This window comes from Coenobita brevimanus, chromosome 100, assembly GCF_032717465.1.
Source record: "Coenobita brevimanus isolate Jiangsu-jjx chromosome 100, ASM3271746v2, whole genome shotgun sequence".
Classification (NCBI taxonomy): Eukaryota; Metazoa; Arthropoda; class Malacostraca; order Decapoda; family Coenobitidae; genus Coenobita; species Coenobita brevimanus.
In genome coordinates this window covers 60,271,971-60,290,737 of record NC_137053.1, presented here as the reverse complement: position 1 = coordinate 60,290,737, position 18,767 = coordinate 60,271,971, and the positions used below count along the sequence as shown (strand labels likewise).

General features: G+C 42.4%; 1 protein-coding gene across 3 annotated transcripts in view; it reads left to right on the top strand.

Annotated features, from left to right (window-relative positions):
* The window catches only part of LOC145414588 (protein amalgam-like), a 128,619-nt gene that overhangs the window by 82,497 nt on the left and 27,355 nt on the right, over nucleotides 1–18,767 (top strand). For all 3 annotated transcript variants that reach the window (XM_080284110.1, XM_080284111.1, XM_080284109.1), the window contains exons 4-8: nucleotides 3,159–3,332; nucleotides 12,625–12,704; nucleotides 14,767–14,908; nucleotides 15,687–15,808; nucleotides 17,690–17,831. In XM_080284110.1, the coding sequence (XP_080140236.1) occupies nucleotides 3,159–3,332; nucleotides 12,625–12,704; nucleotides 14,767–14,908; nucleotides 15,687–15,808; nucleotides 17,690–17,831 (660 nt within the window). The remainder of the gene's footprint in view (nucleotides 1–3,158; nucleotides 3,333–12,624; nucleotides 12,705–14,766; nucleotides 14,909–15,686; nucleotides 15,809–17,689; nucleotides 17,832–18,767) is intronic.

Sequence of the window (18,767 nt, the reverse complement as noted above, 5' to 3'; positions counted from 1 at the left end):
TAGAGGCAAGGGAAGCATGAAGATGTAAGGGTGGGGTGAGGGAGGTGTGGGGCGAGGTAAATGAAAGGTAAGGGATGAAGGAGAAGTATGGGCGGTATGAGGAAGAGATAAGGGAGGGATGAGGGGTGAGAGACAGGTAAGGGAGGTGGCTGTCGTGCGAGGTGTCTGAGAATAGCCAGAATAATATGAAAAAATGGCCGTCATATCTGGTGACCTAATGACACCTGGAATGCTTTTGATGATGATGATGATGACTATGATGATGTGTGTGTGTGTGTGTGTGTGTGTGTGTGTGTGTGTGTGCAGAGGAAGGGAGTGGAAGGGTTACGGAGGCAGACACCTGTGATCGCGAACAGGTACACACACACACACACACACACACACACACACACACACACACACACACACACACACACGGGTAAGTCAAGCGAGCTGTGAGCAGGTGTTTGAATGCACAGGTGTAAACAGATGATCTGTGGCGATAAATGTTTATGCTTTTAATCTACCGCGTGAGGAGACCGGTGTATGAGAACCACGCGTGCTAAATTTCTGAATGGTGTGCCTGGAAAAATATATGAATCAAATCACCACCACGCCCACACCAGCCGACCTACAACATCCATCTTCACAGGGAGTATCGTCCTCGCTCTGTCCCACCGCACACACCACTAAACCAGCCCGTCCCACACACTCTTTTCTCCACACCACTCTAAATTCTTGTCCCCATACTCCCGACAGGCACATAAGTGGCTTACATGCAACACTTATTTTCGTTTTTCACACCATCCAGCAATATACAGTACTTCCTTCCTCACGCCCCACCACCAACCAATAATCCCAGCTCAGAGAAATCCTTAGTTCTAATGTAACCTCAAGATCCTGTAGCTCGTCCACTCTCATTTGGCACCAATTTTGTCCTAACTTTCTTCACTACCACAACCCTTTCGCCTAAATTATCCCTGACACCTTAACTACGATTGCGTGTTTTTTCTAAGGCTATTACCAGACGATTTTACCCAAGTTAGGAGGGAAATCTAACTCTGAAGGGTTAATGAAGGCTATACCTAACCCCTCTAAGTCCAAACGTCTCCCCCGACCTATAAAAAAAATCGATTGGAAGTAGCAAGAGGAAAGACTGCATTCTAAGTAACACAGGAAGCTTCGTTGCACCTCTTCCCTAGCGATTTATTCTGCATATTACACCTGAAACATAATCTTGCATGATACTGAGTTTCATTATCGAGACTGTTGCACCAGAAACACAAAAATACGAAAGTGCAATGTACAAAATAAATCGCTAAAAAGACTACATCTCCAAGCCACTCAAGACTACTATAAGACTTCCAATAGGTCTTCACAGTCAGGAGGTTAAGTCACTAAGGAGGAGATGCCACGTCACGGCCCTATAGCTCGTCCTCCCTCATTTACCCCCGATTTTGTTCCTAACTTTGCTCATTATCCCAATCCCTTCCTCTGAATTGGCCTTAATGATCCTGTCAGTCTTTCCATTTACCCCACTGTCAATGGTTTCTGTGTGTGTGTGTGTGTGTGTGTGTGTGTGTGTGTGTGTGTGTGTGTGTGTGTGTGTGTGTACTGTCCACCGCCAAATATTCAACGTAATGACACTCCCTATCTCCAATTTCAAGGCTTGACAGAGGAACATATGACTCACCATTGTCTTGGGAGGAGAGGGGAAGACAGGAGGAAGATGGGGAGGTAGATGAGAGAGAGAGAGAGAGAGAGAGAGAGAGATCATGTCATAAATTAAATTTCCTGTTCCCTTTCCCGACCTTGGGATCGAGTTAGGATAAGTTACTGTACACACACACACACTCTCTCTCTCTCTCTCTCTCTCTCTCTCTCAATTCACGCACGTATATTTAACCACATATCTATGTTTGGGTTAATTGTCCCTTCATCCCCCCTCCTCTCTCTCTCTCTCTCTCAATTCACGCACCTATATTTAACCACACATTTATATTTGGGTTAATTGTCCCTTCACCCCCCCTCCTCTCTCTCTCTCTCTTTCTCTCTCTCTCAATTCACGCACCTATATTTAACCACACATCTATATTTGGGCTGATTGTCCCTTCACTCACTCTCTCTCTCTCTCTCTCTCTCTCTCTCTCTCTCAAACTCCCGGACACTGAACACACAAGTAAGTTAAATTTCTCCTTTTCTTTAAATCTATATCGCTTATACTACGCTAAAATATATATATATGTATGCATGCACGAGTACGTATAATTTTGCATAATTATGACCGTGTGCATAAATGAATAATTAAGTATAAAAAGAATATTTACCTCCGCAATGAAGTTGGACGGAGGTTATATATTCGCCCGTGTTTGTTTGTCTATTTCCGTACAACATATATAAAAAACTTGTTATCGGATTTCAATGAGATATGGTTGAAAGACGGGCAGTTAGTCTAGCAAGGGTTGATTAGATTTTGACGTGGATCCGGATCTGGAAGCAGGAAATCATTAATTTTATTGTCGCTGGCGGTGGCATGCGGTCTCTGATAGTGTAACATGGCAGAATAAGGCCGTAGAATTATATGACTATGTGAGACCGTAAAAATATTCGTCTGGTAGGAATGCTGTAGAAATATAGCCGTATCATAAATTTTTGTGGCGTTGTCGGAGGTATTCACTCTCTGAAATTGTGTAATAGCGCAGAGTAAGGCCGTAGAATAAACTATGTGAGATCGTAAAAGTATTCATCTGGTAGTAAAAATGAAATGCAGCAGCAGGCCTTTTTCATAAATTTTACGAGTACCTGCGTTCGTGGTGGTATGCGCTCTCTCAGGGCTTTCTAGTTGGTAGCATTAGTTCAAATCTTACTATTACTGTAACTGCTCTGTTATTAGTACTTTCTGCACGCGCGCTGCCCCGTATCTAATTTCATCTATCAATATTTCAATGAATCAACCACTTAAACTATTCAATCATCGCTCAATGCACACACCTATTTTTGGTCACTCTTCTATATTTGGCCCAAACTCCCTCCCTCCCTCCCTCCCAAACAGAGACGACACTGGGACAGGCTCTTCCTCCCTCTCTCTTTCATGCCATATCACCCCCACATCTCTCACTTTTCCTCACTCAAAAATCAACTCTCTCTAACCTCCCTCTCCCTCACTCTCTCCTAAATAGAGATGACACTCGGACAGGCTGGCTCTCCCTGGAATACGGGCAACACCAACGACTACTACTACGACCAGCTGCACCCCGACGACGCCCTGCCTACCTTTACCACCCATGAACACACCGTCAGATTCGCCGCGCAGGGGGAGGACATCATTCTGCCGTGTGTTGTGCATAATCTAGGTGAGTGGGTGGATGGGTGAATGAGTGGATGGGTGGGTGGATGGGTGGGTCGGAGTGTGTGTGAGTGAGCGCGTAGGTAAGGTGGAGTGGGTTGCTGGGGGGTGAGACAGGGATTTTGTGTGGGAAGTGTTTAAGTGGGGTAAGTGAGTTGAGTAGGTGGTTAGAGTTGGTTGGAAAGGAAACAGACTGAGTGAGTAAGTGAGTGAGTGAGTGGTAGGATGACTGCATGAGTGAGTTTAGTATTTCTGACTAGGTAGATTTAATACGCAAGGGGTAACTGTATAAGATGGAATAAATACTGAGTAGGTGGATATCAAGTGACGGTGAAATAAGGTTAGGGATTTTTTTCAAGTGGGTGTACGGATTGTGGAGATAAGCATGAGGTGAGTGAACGGGAGTGGGGGGAGGGGATATCTGGGGGGATGGGGTTGGGGGTTGGGAGGGATAGTTTACTAGAATAATCATGGCTCTTGTAAATGGTTGAATGGGGTGCAACACTAGAGGGTCTTTGTAGTGTGTGTGTGTGTGTGTGTGTGTGTGTGTGTGTGTGTGTGTGTGTGTGTGTGTGTGTGTGTGAGGGATTGTATCTCTCTGTGGGGGGCGGGTTATGGGGCTTAAGGAATTGTGTGCTTATGGGGGGAGGGGTTTGGGGGAAGGGTGTGGGGGTTACTAGTCTCAGTATGTTTGTGTGTGGAGGAGGGGTTTGAGGTAATAGGTTTGGGGTCTCTTTTAAGGGTTTGTGAGGGGTGAAAGGGTTAAGTAGATAGCTTGTGTGGTTTCTTGAGTTGCGCAAGTGATGTTCCAAAAGACTACTTGAGAGGATTCACGCCCATAAGAGTGTGCGCAGAAGGGAGGTGACAGACTAACACTCCCCACCCTATATGTTAAAGGGAGAAAAAATAAGAACCTGAGCAACATCTTTGTGAATTTAATGTTACTATTCCCTTACATATTAAGAGTTTATCCCTTCCATCACGGTGGCGTACTGCACTTCTCATTTTGGTCGGGTTACCCTTGGACAATCTGACTCAGTTCTAAAGATTTATAGAACTGGAGGGTATTAGACTCAGCCTCACTGACCATTTCACTACAAGAGGCCTTCCCTATGCAAATAAAATCTTTTGTTAGGGGCCTAATTAAAACACGCAAAAGAGCATTAAACGTCTTTGGTTCCGTGTCTTTCGGTTAATGCCCTCTGTGTGGTTTGGTGTGGGGTGGTACTTTCGTGTGGTGTGGTGTTAGAGGGTGGTAGGAGGCGGTGCAGTGTGGCTTTGCTGAAATCGCTCGTCTTGGGGAGAGAAAACCTGGCGTCCGAAAATCAATAGTAAGAGACGGGCAGAGCCGCTTGTAAAGATGGTCCCACATCTACAAGTACGTCATTGCAGTGAAGTGTTAAGGTATATTCCTGACAACTACTCTTAAGAAATTTCTATGACTTTTATGCTGCCTGGGGGATCCTCACTTTTTCCTCCCGGATTTGTAGGCGAGATTCTTATGTGAGGAGAGGGTGCTTATTGTTTTGCTAATCCCTACTTTAGATTCAAAGAAAATTTACCACGGTCACAGTCTCCCTTATGACAAACAGCCTCGAAAAGATATATTACGCCAATAAGTCTGTTTTGTTTTCTATCTTTTGCATTCTTTTAAAACTGAATGATGTGATGACGATGATGATGATAACGATAATGATACTGCGCTAAAACTTCCCTCTATGATATTTTATAGTGACAGTTATTGACGGCTGCTGCGAGATGCGGGTGGATAAATGATAAGATGGACTGCCTAGTGGAGATATTCGTGCCATAGTAACATTGGATTTCCTGAACGCCCGTCCCCAAGTCCACGTGTCGATCTGCCCAGTATTTCCCCTGCCAATGCGAGTCCAGTTCCACAAATGCCTCATTCCCAGCCAACTCCCGTACAGTACAATTAGGCGTACCGTTCTCCTCTGCCAAGCCACAAATCTTTCCGTAACCCCTATTTTTAAGCTACTTCACGTTTTCTATGTTTTATCTTGGGCGGCATCCAATGAGCAACTACTTTTGTCGCGTCGGTTTGTACGTTCAGTAGGCAATATAAATATGTACTGAAATAAAATACGAATGCCTGAAGCGATTGTAATAAAAAAAAAAGGGAGGGGGGGGCATATACTGTGCGGAGGTCTGGGAATATGTTATTTGATTTTGGTACGGATCCATCGAAGTTCAAGGTCAGAATCATTAACATAATTATCTTTACGAAGTGGTGACATGCGGAGTGTGGTACGTAGGAGATCTGCTGGGCCTTGGGGAACGGGTTTTTGTGCCTATGCTCAGAGTTGCACACACACACACACACACACACACACACACACACACACACACACACACACACACACACACCTTTTCCAACTCTCTACACCTCTTTCCCCTCACTCTCGTTTTCCCAGCATCCTCTCTCCCCACCTCACCATCCCCTCTCGTCACTTGTCACCACCTCAAGATGTGGGTCGGCCCCTGTGTGTGTCTCTCGCGACCTTCCTTCCCGGTTTTGGGGTCACACTGCCCAGACCCTAGCTAAATGTATGGCTCTGGGAATGACAGATGCGGTTTGTTTAATTTAATGAGCTTTACACGTCTTCTCTCTCTCTCTCTCTCTCTCTCTCTCAACGCCACCCACACCTGACGTCAATGGTTCCCAAACTATGTGCCACGCCAGATGTGCAACAGAGCAACACGTCTCAGCTGTACAGAACGTGTTGTCAAGTACTACAAGTCAGATATTAAATGAGTCTACAAGTATTACACAAGGCTACACGAATGGGATAATTACCGAGAAACTGATAAGACGGGATTTTCATTTTCTTTTTTTATATTAAGCAACCGCTCCACGGAAAAACATGACTCCCTTGTACTATACGCGTTGGCAAGAGCAGCAGAACATATATAACATAGCTTACTGTAAGAGGCAAGATGAATGGGCTTAGTACCAACAAGGTGAAAAGAAGGGATTTTATTTTTATTATTTCAGCACGCAAATATTCAGTATGTTCAGATCTATTAAGGTAGTTTTATGAGGGGCGGAGTAACACAAAAGCGGCACAGTATCTAATAATGAAAAGGTGTTCTTGCAACGATTAAATAATATGGTTCACTGCGTAACATCAAAAGCAATTACATTTCAAAATACAGTCGCATACCAGAGTGACTTATGTGGTACTGAACATTGACTCAGTATGATTAACAACTTACTTAAACTAATAATTCTCTCCGCGCAGTAAAATGTGGATACCGTGGCCACTTCTATTGAGGAAGATGTCTGGCTTTATACACTCTCGTCTCCCATCGATACCTGTACAAGCGCTTTTTCTGTTTTTCATTATTATTCAGTTTCATTTTCCTGAGTCCACAAACAGTCTACCTTCTTGGTCGTGATAAAAGTTTTCTGCGCATGCCACCTCTTACGTTACAACAATTTTAGTGAAATATAATGACGTCTATGCTTGCTACGGACAAATGAACACACACACACACACACACACACACACACACACACACACACACACACACACACACACACACACACACACACACACACACACACACATTCTCAGCGCCATTTTTAGCTGCAGGCACGTAAAAGGTTCTTATAAAACAAGTAATTTGGCTGAGGGAAAAAAAAAAAAAAAAAAAAAGAGGGAGAAAGAATGTGCTAGAAAGGAACCACTGCCCTAGATTTCGTGTACCTGTGGGAATGACACATATGGTTTACTATATATTACATGAGAGTTACACGTTCCCTCACTTACTAGAGTACATAGTCTCTCTCTCTCTCTCTCTCTCTCTCTGATTTTCTTAATGGTACCACTTGTGTTCCGCATTCCCTCTCTCTCTCTCTCTCTCTCTCTCTCTCTCTCTCTCTCTCTCTCTCCCCTATTCACTGCACGAGTCTTCCTTAAGCTGAATAAAATTGTCAGTCGGTAACAAGAATAAATTTACAAAAGACGATGATGAGAGAGAGAGAGAGAGAGAGAGAGAGAGAGAGAGAGAGAGAGAGAGAGAGAGAGAGAGAGAGAGGAGGGGGGAGGGAGAGGAAGGAGTACAAAAAAAGAGAAAGGAAGAAGTGTAGATGATGATGATAATTAGAGAAAAGAGTAGGTAAAATGTGTTGTTGCTGCTGCTGATGACAATAATAATGATAATAATAATGATGATGATGATAATGATACTGACGATGACGACGCTGATGCCTTCCTGCTTTTCTCTGTCTTTCAACACGTAATACCTTTGCTAGTTATAATCTTCCTTAAAACAAACAGCCGCGAAAGGATGCGAGGTCTGTTGCTGTTTGCTTTCCTTTATTCATCTTTGATAGTAACAGCAGGACGCCATTTAATTTACCATATTAAATTCCACAATAAATAAATAACTATATAAATAAATAAATAAATAACTGCTTCAAATGATAAGCTTAGATACGATTATAGTCCTTATTGCCCTTTTAACTACTAGAGCGTCTTCTAAGATGAACAAAATCATCTGGTACCAAGAAAATCGTCTGGTATAAACAACAAAATCGTCTGGTACCAACAACAAAATCGTCTGGTACCAAGAAAATCAACTGGTACAAATAAGAAAATCGTCTGGTACCAACAAGAAAATAATCTGGTACCAAGAAAATCGTCTGGTACCAGCAAGAAAATAATCTGGTACCAAGAAAATCGTCTTGTACCAAGAAAATCATCTGGTACCAAGAATATCGTCTGGTACCAACAAGAAAATTGCCTGGTGACAGCAAGAAAATCATCTGGTACCAATAAAATCGCCTGGTACCAACAAGACTGTACAAAATTCTACCCAACACCCTCCGAGAATGCAAGATACTTTACTTAAGTCCTCCCTTGTCTTACTGATTAGGGTGGGAAGTGATGAATGGGAGAGAGAGAGAGAGAGAGAGAGAGAGAGAGAGAGAGAGAGTCAAACAGGTGGCAGTGAGTGTGGGTAAACTTGAGGAATGTGGAATGAGGAAACAGTCGCAAATGGGTTAAACTTTTTCTTATCTCTGTCTAAATATATGGCAGTAGCAACGATGTGTGTGTGTGTGTGTGTGTGTGTGTGTGTGTGTGTGTGAGAGAGAGAGAGAGAGAGAGAGAGAGAGAGAGAGAGAGAGAGAGGATGGAAGGAAAGAGGGAGGCAGAAGGACAGAGATAAGGGGTAGAATGAGAGGAGGAAGACAAAGGGATGAGGAAAGAAGAGAGGATGAGGGAAGTAGGAGTAAGTGGGAAATGGGAAAGGAGAGGAGGAGAGGCAAAGAGACAGAGGAGATGGAGAAGGAGGAAGAAGAGTATGGGAAGAAAACTAAACGAAAAGAGAAAGTTGGGAAAAGAGGAGGGGAAGAGAGAGGATGATGATAATGGAGACTAAGAAGAGAGCAAAAAATACAGTTATGAAGAAAATTTAATAGTGTGTATATAAAGGGGTGAAGGGAAACTTGTATACTTTAGGTAAGGGGAGGAGAAGAGGAAAGGAAGGAGTGGAGAGGAGAAAGAAGGGAACAGAAGCGGATGGAAGGGGAGAGGGGGGAAAGAAGAGAATGGAATGGAAAAGAGGGGGGGGGAAGGAAAAACGTAACTTAAAATACAAGAACAAAAATAGTGATAATAAATAATAAAGGAAACAAGAAGATAATGAGAAGGTAAAAGTGCATAAAAAGAGGACAAAGAAAGGGAAAGATGGGACAAAAGGGAAAGTAGAGGGAGGTGAAAAAGGGAGGGGGAAAAGAAAGAAAATTAAACAAGGAGAGGCTACAGGAAAGGGGGAAAAAAAATATAGGGAAGCGGAGAGAGGAAAGAAAGAGTAGGGAAAAAACACAGAGAAAGGGACAAGAAAAAGAATGAACAGGGAAATCCCAAGGCGTAATTCCTATGGGGAAAAAGAAGGGGAAAAGAGAAGGAGAGCGATCAGGGAAAAGGGAAAAGAAGGAGAAAAGAAGAGGGAAAAGGGAAAAAAAGAGGGGAAAAGGGAAAAAAAGAGGGGAAAAGGGAAAAAAGAGGGGGAAAAGGGAAAAGAAGAGGGGAAAAGGGAAATGAAGAGGAAAGGAAGAGAAAAGGGGGTAGGAAGAGCAGGGAAAACATTTATGGTGGAAATGGGAATGGGGAACAGATATAAAAAGGGAAGAGGGAAAGGGAGATGCAGAAAGAGCAGAAAAAAAATGGTGAAACAGAAAAGGAATGGGAAAAGGCAAGAAGATAAAGGAGAAGCAGGAAATAAAAAAGACACACGAGAGGAAGGAGGAGGAGGGAAAAAGAGGAGATAAAGAAGAAGCAGGGCAAACGAGAGAAGACATATTTACTAAACTGTGAGAGGACACAAGAGGGCGAACTGACTCACCCACCCAACAAATATGGGTCACACTGGCTGCGAGAAGAAGGCGGGGACGACCGAGAACCAGGTAACTAATACAAGTTTATGGGTTACGGGTTGCAAGGAGACGAGGAGGAACGAGAACCGTGTAAGAGAGCGAACTGAGCGAGTACAATAAATGTCACTATTTTTTTTTTACTCTAACTTTATCTAAATTTGCTATCTCTCCACCATGAATACTCATGCAGTAGTAATAACAGATCAACACCATAATAATATGCTAGTCGCGAAAAGGTGCTAGGGAAAGGATGCAGAATCGTAGCATTTTTTCCCGCCACTGAGCAATGTGAGCAAGCTGCAATAGGACGCAATTCCTGGCCAAATTAGTGTGAATGAAATATGGTTGCCAGAAGAGGCAGACTGAGAAGCATACAAGAGGGTGAACTGAGCCGCTCCAACGAAATGAGCCACTGGTTGCAATGGAAATATGAAAAAGAAACATATAAGGGGCCGAACTGAGTCACCTGAGCAAACTGAGTAACTGACTGCACGAAGAGGTGACATGAGAACCGCATAAGAGGACAAAGCGACTCACTTCAACACATACGAGTCACTGGTTGTAAGATGAGGCAGATCGATACAAGAGGGCGAACTGAGTGACTCCAGAAAATATGAGTCACTGCAAGAGGATAAGACAGCCCGAGAACCATACAAGAGGACAACCTGACTCATTCCAATTAATAGGAGTATGGGTCGAGTTACTGGCTGAGAGGAAGAGGAGGAGGACACCGAAAACCAAGGGAAGAAAAAAAAAAAAAAAGACAGATATGGGTCAATATATGGGTCACTGTCTAGGTCTGACCTCAAGAGAGAAGAAGAGGTAAACCGAGAATGAAATGTGGGTTACTGTCGACGTGATGTGGAGGGGAAGCATGAAAAAAAATAATAATAAAAAAAAAGTAACCTGAGATATACAGTGAATGTGGGCTAATACCACCTCTAGTGTGGGTATGACTTGGAAAAAAAAATTGAGAGAAGATGAGATAACCCGAGAAAGAGAATTATGTGGGTTACTATAAATTCTTGGTGAGATTTAGAGGGGCTGCTGGTGAAGGAGAGGTAGCCCAAGAAACAGGGTCGTATTTCATTCCTTTTTTCCCCTTTGAGCTTTAATTGTGTATTCGTTTGTCTGTTTACTCTTTTACCTTCATTCATACCAATACCAAAAACTTCACTACCAAACACAAACTGGAAAATGATGTTAACTTCTGATAACGGTAAAACAGGTTTCAAACTATTTTATTCACTACAATAAAAAACAAAATCAAACTGCAGAAGTTAGTAAAAGCCTACATTAACGTGTTCAGCACCAGACGTGTCTTCTAATGTGCACATAATCGATCCTTTCAGTCGCCAGAACAAATGAAACAATGAAGTGGGGAGAGAGAGAGAGAGAGAGAGAGAGAGAGAATGAACCCCTTCAGATCACGGACGCAATTTCCATGTTCATCTTGCAATACCGACATATTACACACACAAGAGCGTCCTATAGTTCTTTCACCTAAACTTGATCCAAATTTTCGTTCTTTTGTAGCTTATTTCACTTAGCTCAGTGGGAAAATACAATACTTTGACATCTTTTTCACTTCTTTGTTACTAGCATCATATTCTAGTGATAATCTATTGCTACAAATCAGAACTAAAGAAGACAAAAAATTTAGGCAACTGAGAACAGCAGAGTAACAGAAACATTATTATAGGCAATATAGTCCCTTCCCCATTAATAATAATAATAATAATAATAATAATAACTGAACTGCAGAGGCAGCAGGAATAAACTGAAAAATGGGTCATCGTAATGAAAAGATTAATGGGCAACTAGGTAAGGAATGGAAGCTATACGTAAACACAATCTATCTCAGCCATGGTTCTCTCTCTCTCTCTCTCTCTCTCAATATTTATCTTTTTTTACACCCTGCATCTTTCAAACATCTCATCCTTCATCGCAACATCCCCTCCTTTTCCTCTAACTCTCCCTCTCTTTCCTCCAACAATCCTTTTTTTTCCTTTAACTCTCCCTCGCTTTCCTTCAGTTCTCCCTTCCCTCCAGCTCTACCTTCCTTTCCTCCAACTCTCCTTTCTTTTCCTCCAACTCTTCCTCCCTTTCCTCTAACTCTCCCTCCTTTCCTCTAATGCTCCCTTCCTTTCTACCTTCCCCCCCCCTTTCTTCCATCTCCCCCTCCATTTCCTCCAACTCTCCCTCCTTTTCCTCCAACACCCCATCTCTTTCCTCTAACTCTGCTTCATTTTCCTTGCCCCTCCTTTCCTTTCCATTAACTTTCATTCCTTCCACTTATTTTTCCTTTTCTCTTATCACTCTTTCTTTCCTCAAACATTCTCTCTCATTCTCCAACTCCCACTTTTTTATCCATCTCTTTTTTGCCTCTGATTTCCATCTTTTTCTGTTTTCCATTTCTTTCCTCCAGCTCTCTCTCTCTCTCTCTCTCTCTCTCTCTCTCTCTCTCTCTCTCTCTCTCTCTCTCTCTCTCTCTCTTACCTATTAGCAGCTCTGTAAGTCTTCTTTTTTGTTACCACTGTACTGTACTTCTCCCTTAAATCATTTTTCCTCTCTCTCTTTTTATCCCTGTATCTTCCTTTTCAACTCTTAAATTCTCCCTCCTAACCATTAACTCTCCTTCCCAACTCTCTAACTCTCATTTCAAGCTCTTAAACTCTCCCTTCTCTTCAGTTCTCCTTTTCAACCTTTAACTCTTTCAAACATATCCTTTTGCATTCTCAACCCTATATCTCTCCTTTCCAACCCTTAATTTTGTCTTAAACTACCAAACTTTCCTTTTCTACCCTCTGTCCCTTCTCTTCTCCTTCTCCAACACTCTCCTTCATATACAGCATCTCACCCTAACTCTCCTGCTCCTCTTCTTCCCCTGCAGGAGACTTCAGCCTAACATGGCGTCGTGGGCAGGAGATTCTATGGGTGCTGCAGGAGAAGTCAGATGGACCGGTTGTGTCAGTGAGTATACATGTGACGGAGTAAGTTACTGAATTTGTCCCTTGAATATGGGTACCTTAAACATCATGCTATTGCCGCTATCTTTGGGTGATTTTATTCAGCTTTGGAGAGATTTTCCAAACTCAAGTTAGATACAGCCCTCATCAACCCCTAAACTGGGTTACATACAGCCCTCATCAACCCCTATGCTGGGTTACATACAGCCCTCATTAACCCCTGATCTGGGTTACATACAGCCCTCATCAACCCCTATGCTGGGTTACATACAACCCTCATTAACCCCTGCTCTGGGTTACATACAGCCCTCATCAACCCCTATGCTGGGTTAGATATAGTTCTGATCAACCCCTATGTTGGGTTAGATACAACCCTCATCAACCCCTATACAGTACTGGGTTAAATACAGCCCTTGTCAACCCCTGAACTGGGTTAAATACAGCTCTCATCAACCCCTATGCTGGGTTAGATACAGCCCTCATCAGTCCCTACACTGGGTTAGATCCAGCCCTCATCAACCCTAAACTGTGTTAGATCCTGCCCTCATCAACCCCTATGCTGGGTTAGATACAGCCCTCATCAACCCCTATGCTGGGTTAGATACAGCCCTCATTAACCCCAAAACTAGGTTAGATCCAGCCCTCATAAATCCCCAAACTGGGATATATACAGTCCTCATCAACCCCTAAACTACCAAGCAGTTCTCCTATGGTCAATCATATTGTCTAGCTGAAGTTAGATGGGCTTCTAGTGTTGCTTTCAGTCGAAGAGTAAGATGCTATGAGGTGTCTTATGGAATTTAATCTTAAATTATACTTCTCCTGGAGCCACAGTGGCTCAGTTATTATCGCAAACACCTTTTTCCTTTCCAACTCCATAGATCTCCTCTCTCCCCTAGTTCTCCTTTACAATTTCCGTCCCCCAACTAAATCATACAAACAAGTTACTGTATATGGCCGTTACTGGGTTAGTTATTCAGATATATGGCAATAAAAATTATATGTAGCAATACTTGGGCAGTGTATTTAAACATTTAAGAGTTGGGATATAATCAGCAAAAATGTATATGGTCCTACTATGATACACACTTCAATACCTGGCAGCTATTTGATTTTAAAAATTCAGCCATACTAAGGTCCAGTGTTCAAATGTTTGCCAAGAAGGTCAGACTTGTCAAATGATATCCAGTTAAAGGACTAAATATTTGGAAAATGCGTGGGAAGTCATGACACGGTAGTGAGAGGATGTACGGTACATTTTCTTGGTATAGTATTCAGTTGGTAATTCCTTAAACTTGTCTATTTTTTCTTTCTAGATCCAACCCATCCCAAGTACCACACAGAAAATTCTTCTCAATGTTTAATTTGGGGTTCATCTACTTCCCTCTGTTTACTTCTTCCTTCCCCTTGTTTAAGTAAAGGTTCTATTTCTCTCCTTTCATCCCCATCTACTTCTGCTTCTTTCCTTCTACCTTCTCACTTCACCGTTCCTCACCTCAGCTTCTAAACTCATTTCCACCTCACTCCATTCACTTCACCCCAAAGAAATATCCGCTACCCCAACAAAACATCTTGCCTTCCCTCCATTCCTAATGCCATCACCCACTCGGCTTTATTCTCTTCTTTTATTCAATCCTTCATATTTTAATTCCACATAACTACACCTTTATACCTTTCCCACTCTGTCCAAGCCAAATCTCTCTTGCTCTCTCTCTCTCTTTCTCTCTCTCTCTTCTCACTTACTTCACATACCGCAATTTTTAATCTTCAATCTCACTTCCCCTATCCTCAAATGAACACTTTTCCTTTTCTGTTTCTACACTTACCAAACCACGTAACTTCATCTTCCAAACAACCATTCACTATCACATATTTCAAACCATATAACATCATCTTCCAGCAATTCACTCCTGCATCTCTTACCTTTCCACTTTCATCTGTCTCAACCTTCCAATCCCACTTTACTTTATTTTCCCACCCCACTCCCTATTCCCACTATCCCCTTACCCAAATCCCTCCTTCACTCCCCCTTACAAGCCATCCCCTGACCCACCTGCCTCCAACAGAGTGTGGTGAAGGACCCAAGGGTGGGCCGAGCGGGGACCTCTTTGTCGCTAGCAGGTGTCAACATACAAGATGCGGGAAACTACACTTGTGAAGTCGACACCAGGCCTACCAGATACATCACACATTCACTTGACATAAGAGGTAATCATAAATGTAGTCATAATCATTGTCTTTTTGTCAGCTTTTCTCTGTATGTCTATCTGTCCTTCTTTCTCCATTACACCTATGAAGTTGACACCAATTAGCCTCTCAGAGATTTCACACATTCACTCAACATCAGAGGTAATCACAACTCTAGTTAGAATCACTATCTCTTTGCCTCTGTCTGCCTTTGTGTCTCACCCTTTCTCCATACATATGCACAGTTAATAAAAAGCCTTGCAAATATATTACTAAATTACAGTACTTGACTTCAGTGATAATCATAGTTGTAACTTTAATTAATGCCTCTTGCTCTGTCTCTGTGCTGGACTATGGAAGCCTAATTGGAGGGTAATTCCTGTATGAGATTGTTACCATTACCTACCTACTAACTTACCTATCAACCATTCTTCCTCCACACATATCTGTTTCTTTATCAACAAACCAACCTACCTACCTACTTAGCCCACCCATCTGCCTGTCTGCCTACCTACCTACCACCCTTCCTACCTTCATCTGCCTACATTTCCCCAGTGCAGTCATCCATGTACCCTACCAATAATTTACCCACAATGCACTTATCTACCTAGAGTACATACCTGTACTTTCCTAACTTACTCTGTGTTTACCTATTCATCTGTCTGAATTTCCCCAGTGAAAATGTCCAATATATAGTGCTCCATCAGCAAGCACAGTCATAAAGACTGGCAACAACATCACACTTTTATCTACTTACCTACTAACTTACTTATTCAGACATCTATCTACCACTCCTCAGTACCACCATCAGTGTACCCTGTCAACAACCGCAGTGTGGTGACAGTAAAGACAGGCAACAACATCACCCTCTCCTGCACTGCTCATGGAAACCCCACTCCTAACATCACCTGGAGTCGTAAGGTTAGTCATAACCCCACTCCTGATATCACCTGGAGTTGTAAGGTCAGTCATAACCCCACTCCTAATATCGCCTAGAGTCGTACGGTTAGTCAAAAGCCCAACCTTGATATTGTATCACTTGGAGTTGCACTTTGTTAAAATCTTTTAGGTCAGATGGCTAATCCTCATTCTATACCACCCTTTTTATCTTCTCTTTTGCTGCAAATTGCTTAATAAATTACTGAAAAATTGCCATTAGATGTTTTGTTGATAACTAATTAGGTGATCTGCTAGTTCTCTCAATCTAAAACACCAAATGAAGGGAGAAAGTTGTAATATTTTGGACCACATCCCTAACAGCCTGTAAAACAATGACCACTTGTAGTCACTAGGCCATTCTCTATCTATCTATCTATTGCCAGACGCCTCAATCCCGTTTGGGGTGGCCACAAACAAATCGCCTCCAAGTCGCCCTGTCCCCCGCCATTTCACTCCCCTGCTCCCAACTCACACCCCCCTCTCTCATATACCTCTCCACCCCATCTCTCCATCTCATCCTCGGCCTCCCCCTCCCTCTTTCCCCCTCCACCTCACTCACATACACTCTCTTCGTCAGTCTTTCACCCTCCATCCTCTCCACATGGCCAAACCACCTCAGTGTGTGAGGCCATTCTCATAGTTTAAATACTAAAGGCAAGAATGATTCTCCTTGATTACAAGTCAATTCAATCCTCTAATTTAACTAGACCTGGCCATCGGTTAAGAAGAAAGGGCTTGGGATATTCATCAAGTAAGAGAAAACATACAATAATTTTCAGCAAGATTAGAGTCAAATTTCATTAGGTCCCGTCAACTGCTTTTTAGTTTGTCTCATTCAGTAATGGCTGGTCAATTTGTGCAAGGTCAAAATCAAAGTCCATAACATCAGCTAAGAAATGTCTGCAGAATCTGAGTCAAATTCTGTGCATCAGAGTCTAACTTCTCAAGCAAGGAGTCATTATTTTGTAGAGTTCTCTTGGAGACAGTTGTGGTTTACAGATATGGCTCAAACCTTGTTCAGTAGTTGCCCAGAGTGTTTCTGTCATGTAAAATGATACTAGGGGCATATTTCGATCTTAACTACAATAGCCTAGCCTCAGACCCCAATGCTCCAAAAGGTGTAATATGGAATAGGCTGTTACCATTTTCTGATATCCAAAGAATATTCGTATATATGTATGTGGTTAACATTCTTTTTCTCATGTCCTGACAGATTATGGCAGACCATAAACATTTCAACAACTCACTTTAAGCAAATAACTGGTCATAATAAAAAATCAAAATGTTATGTGTACTCACCCATTACTGCACCATTGTTCAAATCAGTGTTGTGGGATGGCGACACAGGAAGAGTCTGAAGAGTTCAATGAAAAACTGTATTGGCTTCTGGTAATAGTAAAGTGAACATATACTGTACAATAAATCATGCAGGTTTAATGATACTGTTTTATACCATTCACTCCCGTGTTTGAGGGGCTTAGCACTGGCCCAAATAACCCCTTCAGCCTGATGCAAGTTTGTTTTATTCTTGCTGCTACTAGATGATTTTATTCAGATTACTAAAGACTTTCAGAACTGGAAGGGTTAGATACAATATATCTTTAATTATAAATACGGTACCAGGGTTATTTCCTAAACTGCCTAAGGTGACTTTGATTGGTTAATGAGGATATCTCCAACCCCTCCAGAGCAGAGCCTCTGTTAAACTCAATTAAGCTGTCTAAATACAACATGAATAAAACAGGCTTCTAATATGTCATCATAGTGACAGGGTTAAGTGCTCAACCTACAGTACTACTAGACCATAATACATGAAAATATGAATAAGTACTAATAGTATTCATGTGCCCTATTCTGACACAGGGAGGGGGTCTGGAAGTGCCCACCACAGGACCTGACCTGACCATAGTGGATGCCAAACCAGAGCACAATGGGGTGTTCAGGTGCTCAGCAGAAAATGGTGCAGGGGAGACTGCTTCAGCCAGTATCACACTGCAGGTCATGTGTGAGTATACCTTAAAGCATACTGGGTAGAGGGGTGGTCCAGTGGGTAGGTAAGTGGGTCAGGGGATAAATGAGAAGATACATGGGTGGGCAGGTGGATGGTTGGGTTAGTGGGTAGGTGGTTGGGTGAATAAACATGTAGGTGTGTGTGTGTGTGTGTGTGTGTGTATTTACCTATTTGTAGTATACAGGAATTGAGCAATGCTCGTGTTGTCCTGTCTCCATATCCACATTTATCAAGTCTACCTTTACACACATGAATGTTTTTCTCATGCACCACCTCTTTGTCTGAGTCGTTCTAAATATTTAAGAATATACCTAATTGTGATATACACGGAATGTACTATGCTCGTGGGTTTCCGTCGCTGTTTCTCAATAAGTCGAATTTAACTTTAAACTCGTTTAAGTTTTTAGACTGGACGATCTCTTTGTCCAGGCTATTCCATAAGTCTATACTTCTGTAAGGAAAGCTATATTTCTTGATATCCTTCAAGCAGCATGACTTTTTCAATTTCATTCAGTGTCCTCTTGTTGCTCTCTTATCCCATACAAACAGATCTTCTTTGTCAATTTTATCTACTCCCACCATGGTCCTGAACACCGCAATCATGTCTCCCCTCTTTCTCCTTTCCTCTAACGAAGGCAAATCCAGTTTTTCCAGCCTCTCTCTGTATGACAGGTCTGTCAGACTGGGGACCATCTTGGTTGCTGTTCTTTGTATTCTCTCAATCTTGTTTATATCTTTCTTTTTGTGTGGGGACCACACTACCGCTGCATATTCTAACCTGGGGCGGATCATGGCCACTATCAATTTTTTCATCATTTCCTCATCCATATAATGAAATGCTACTCTTATGTTAGTCAAGAGCTTATAAGTCTCTCCAACTATCTTGTTAATGTGCTTTTCTGGTGACAAACTATCTTGGACCAGCACTCC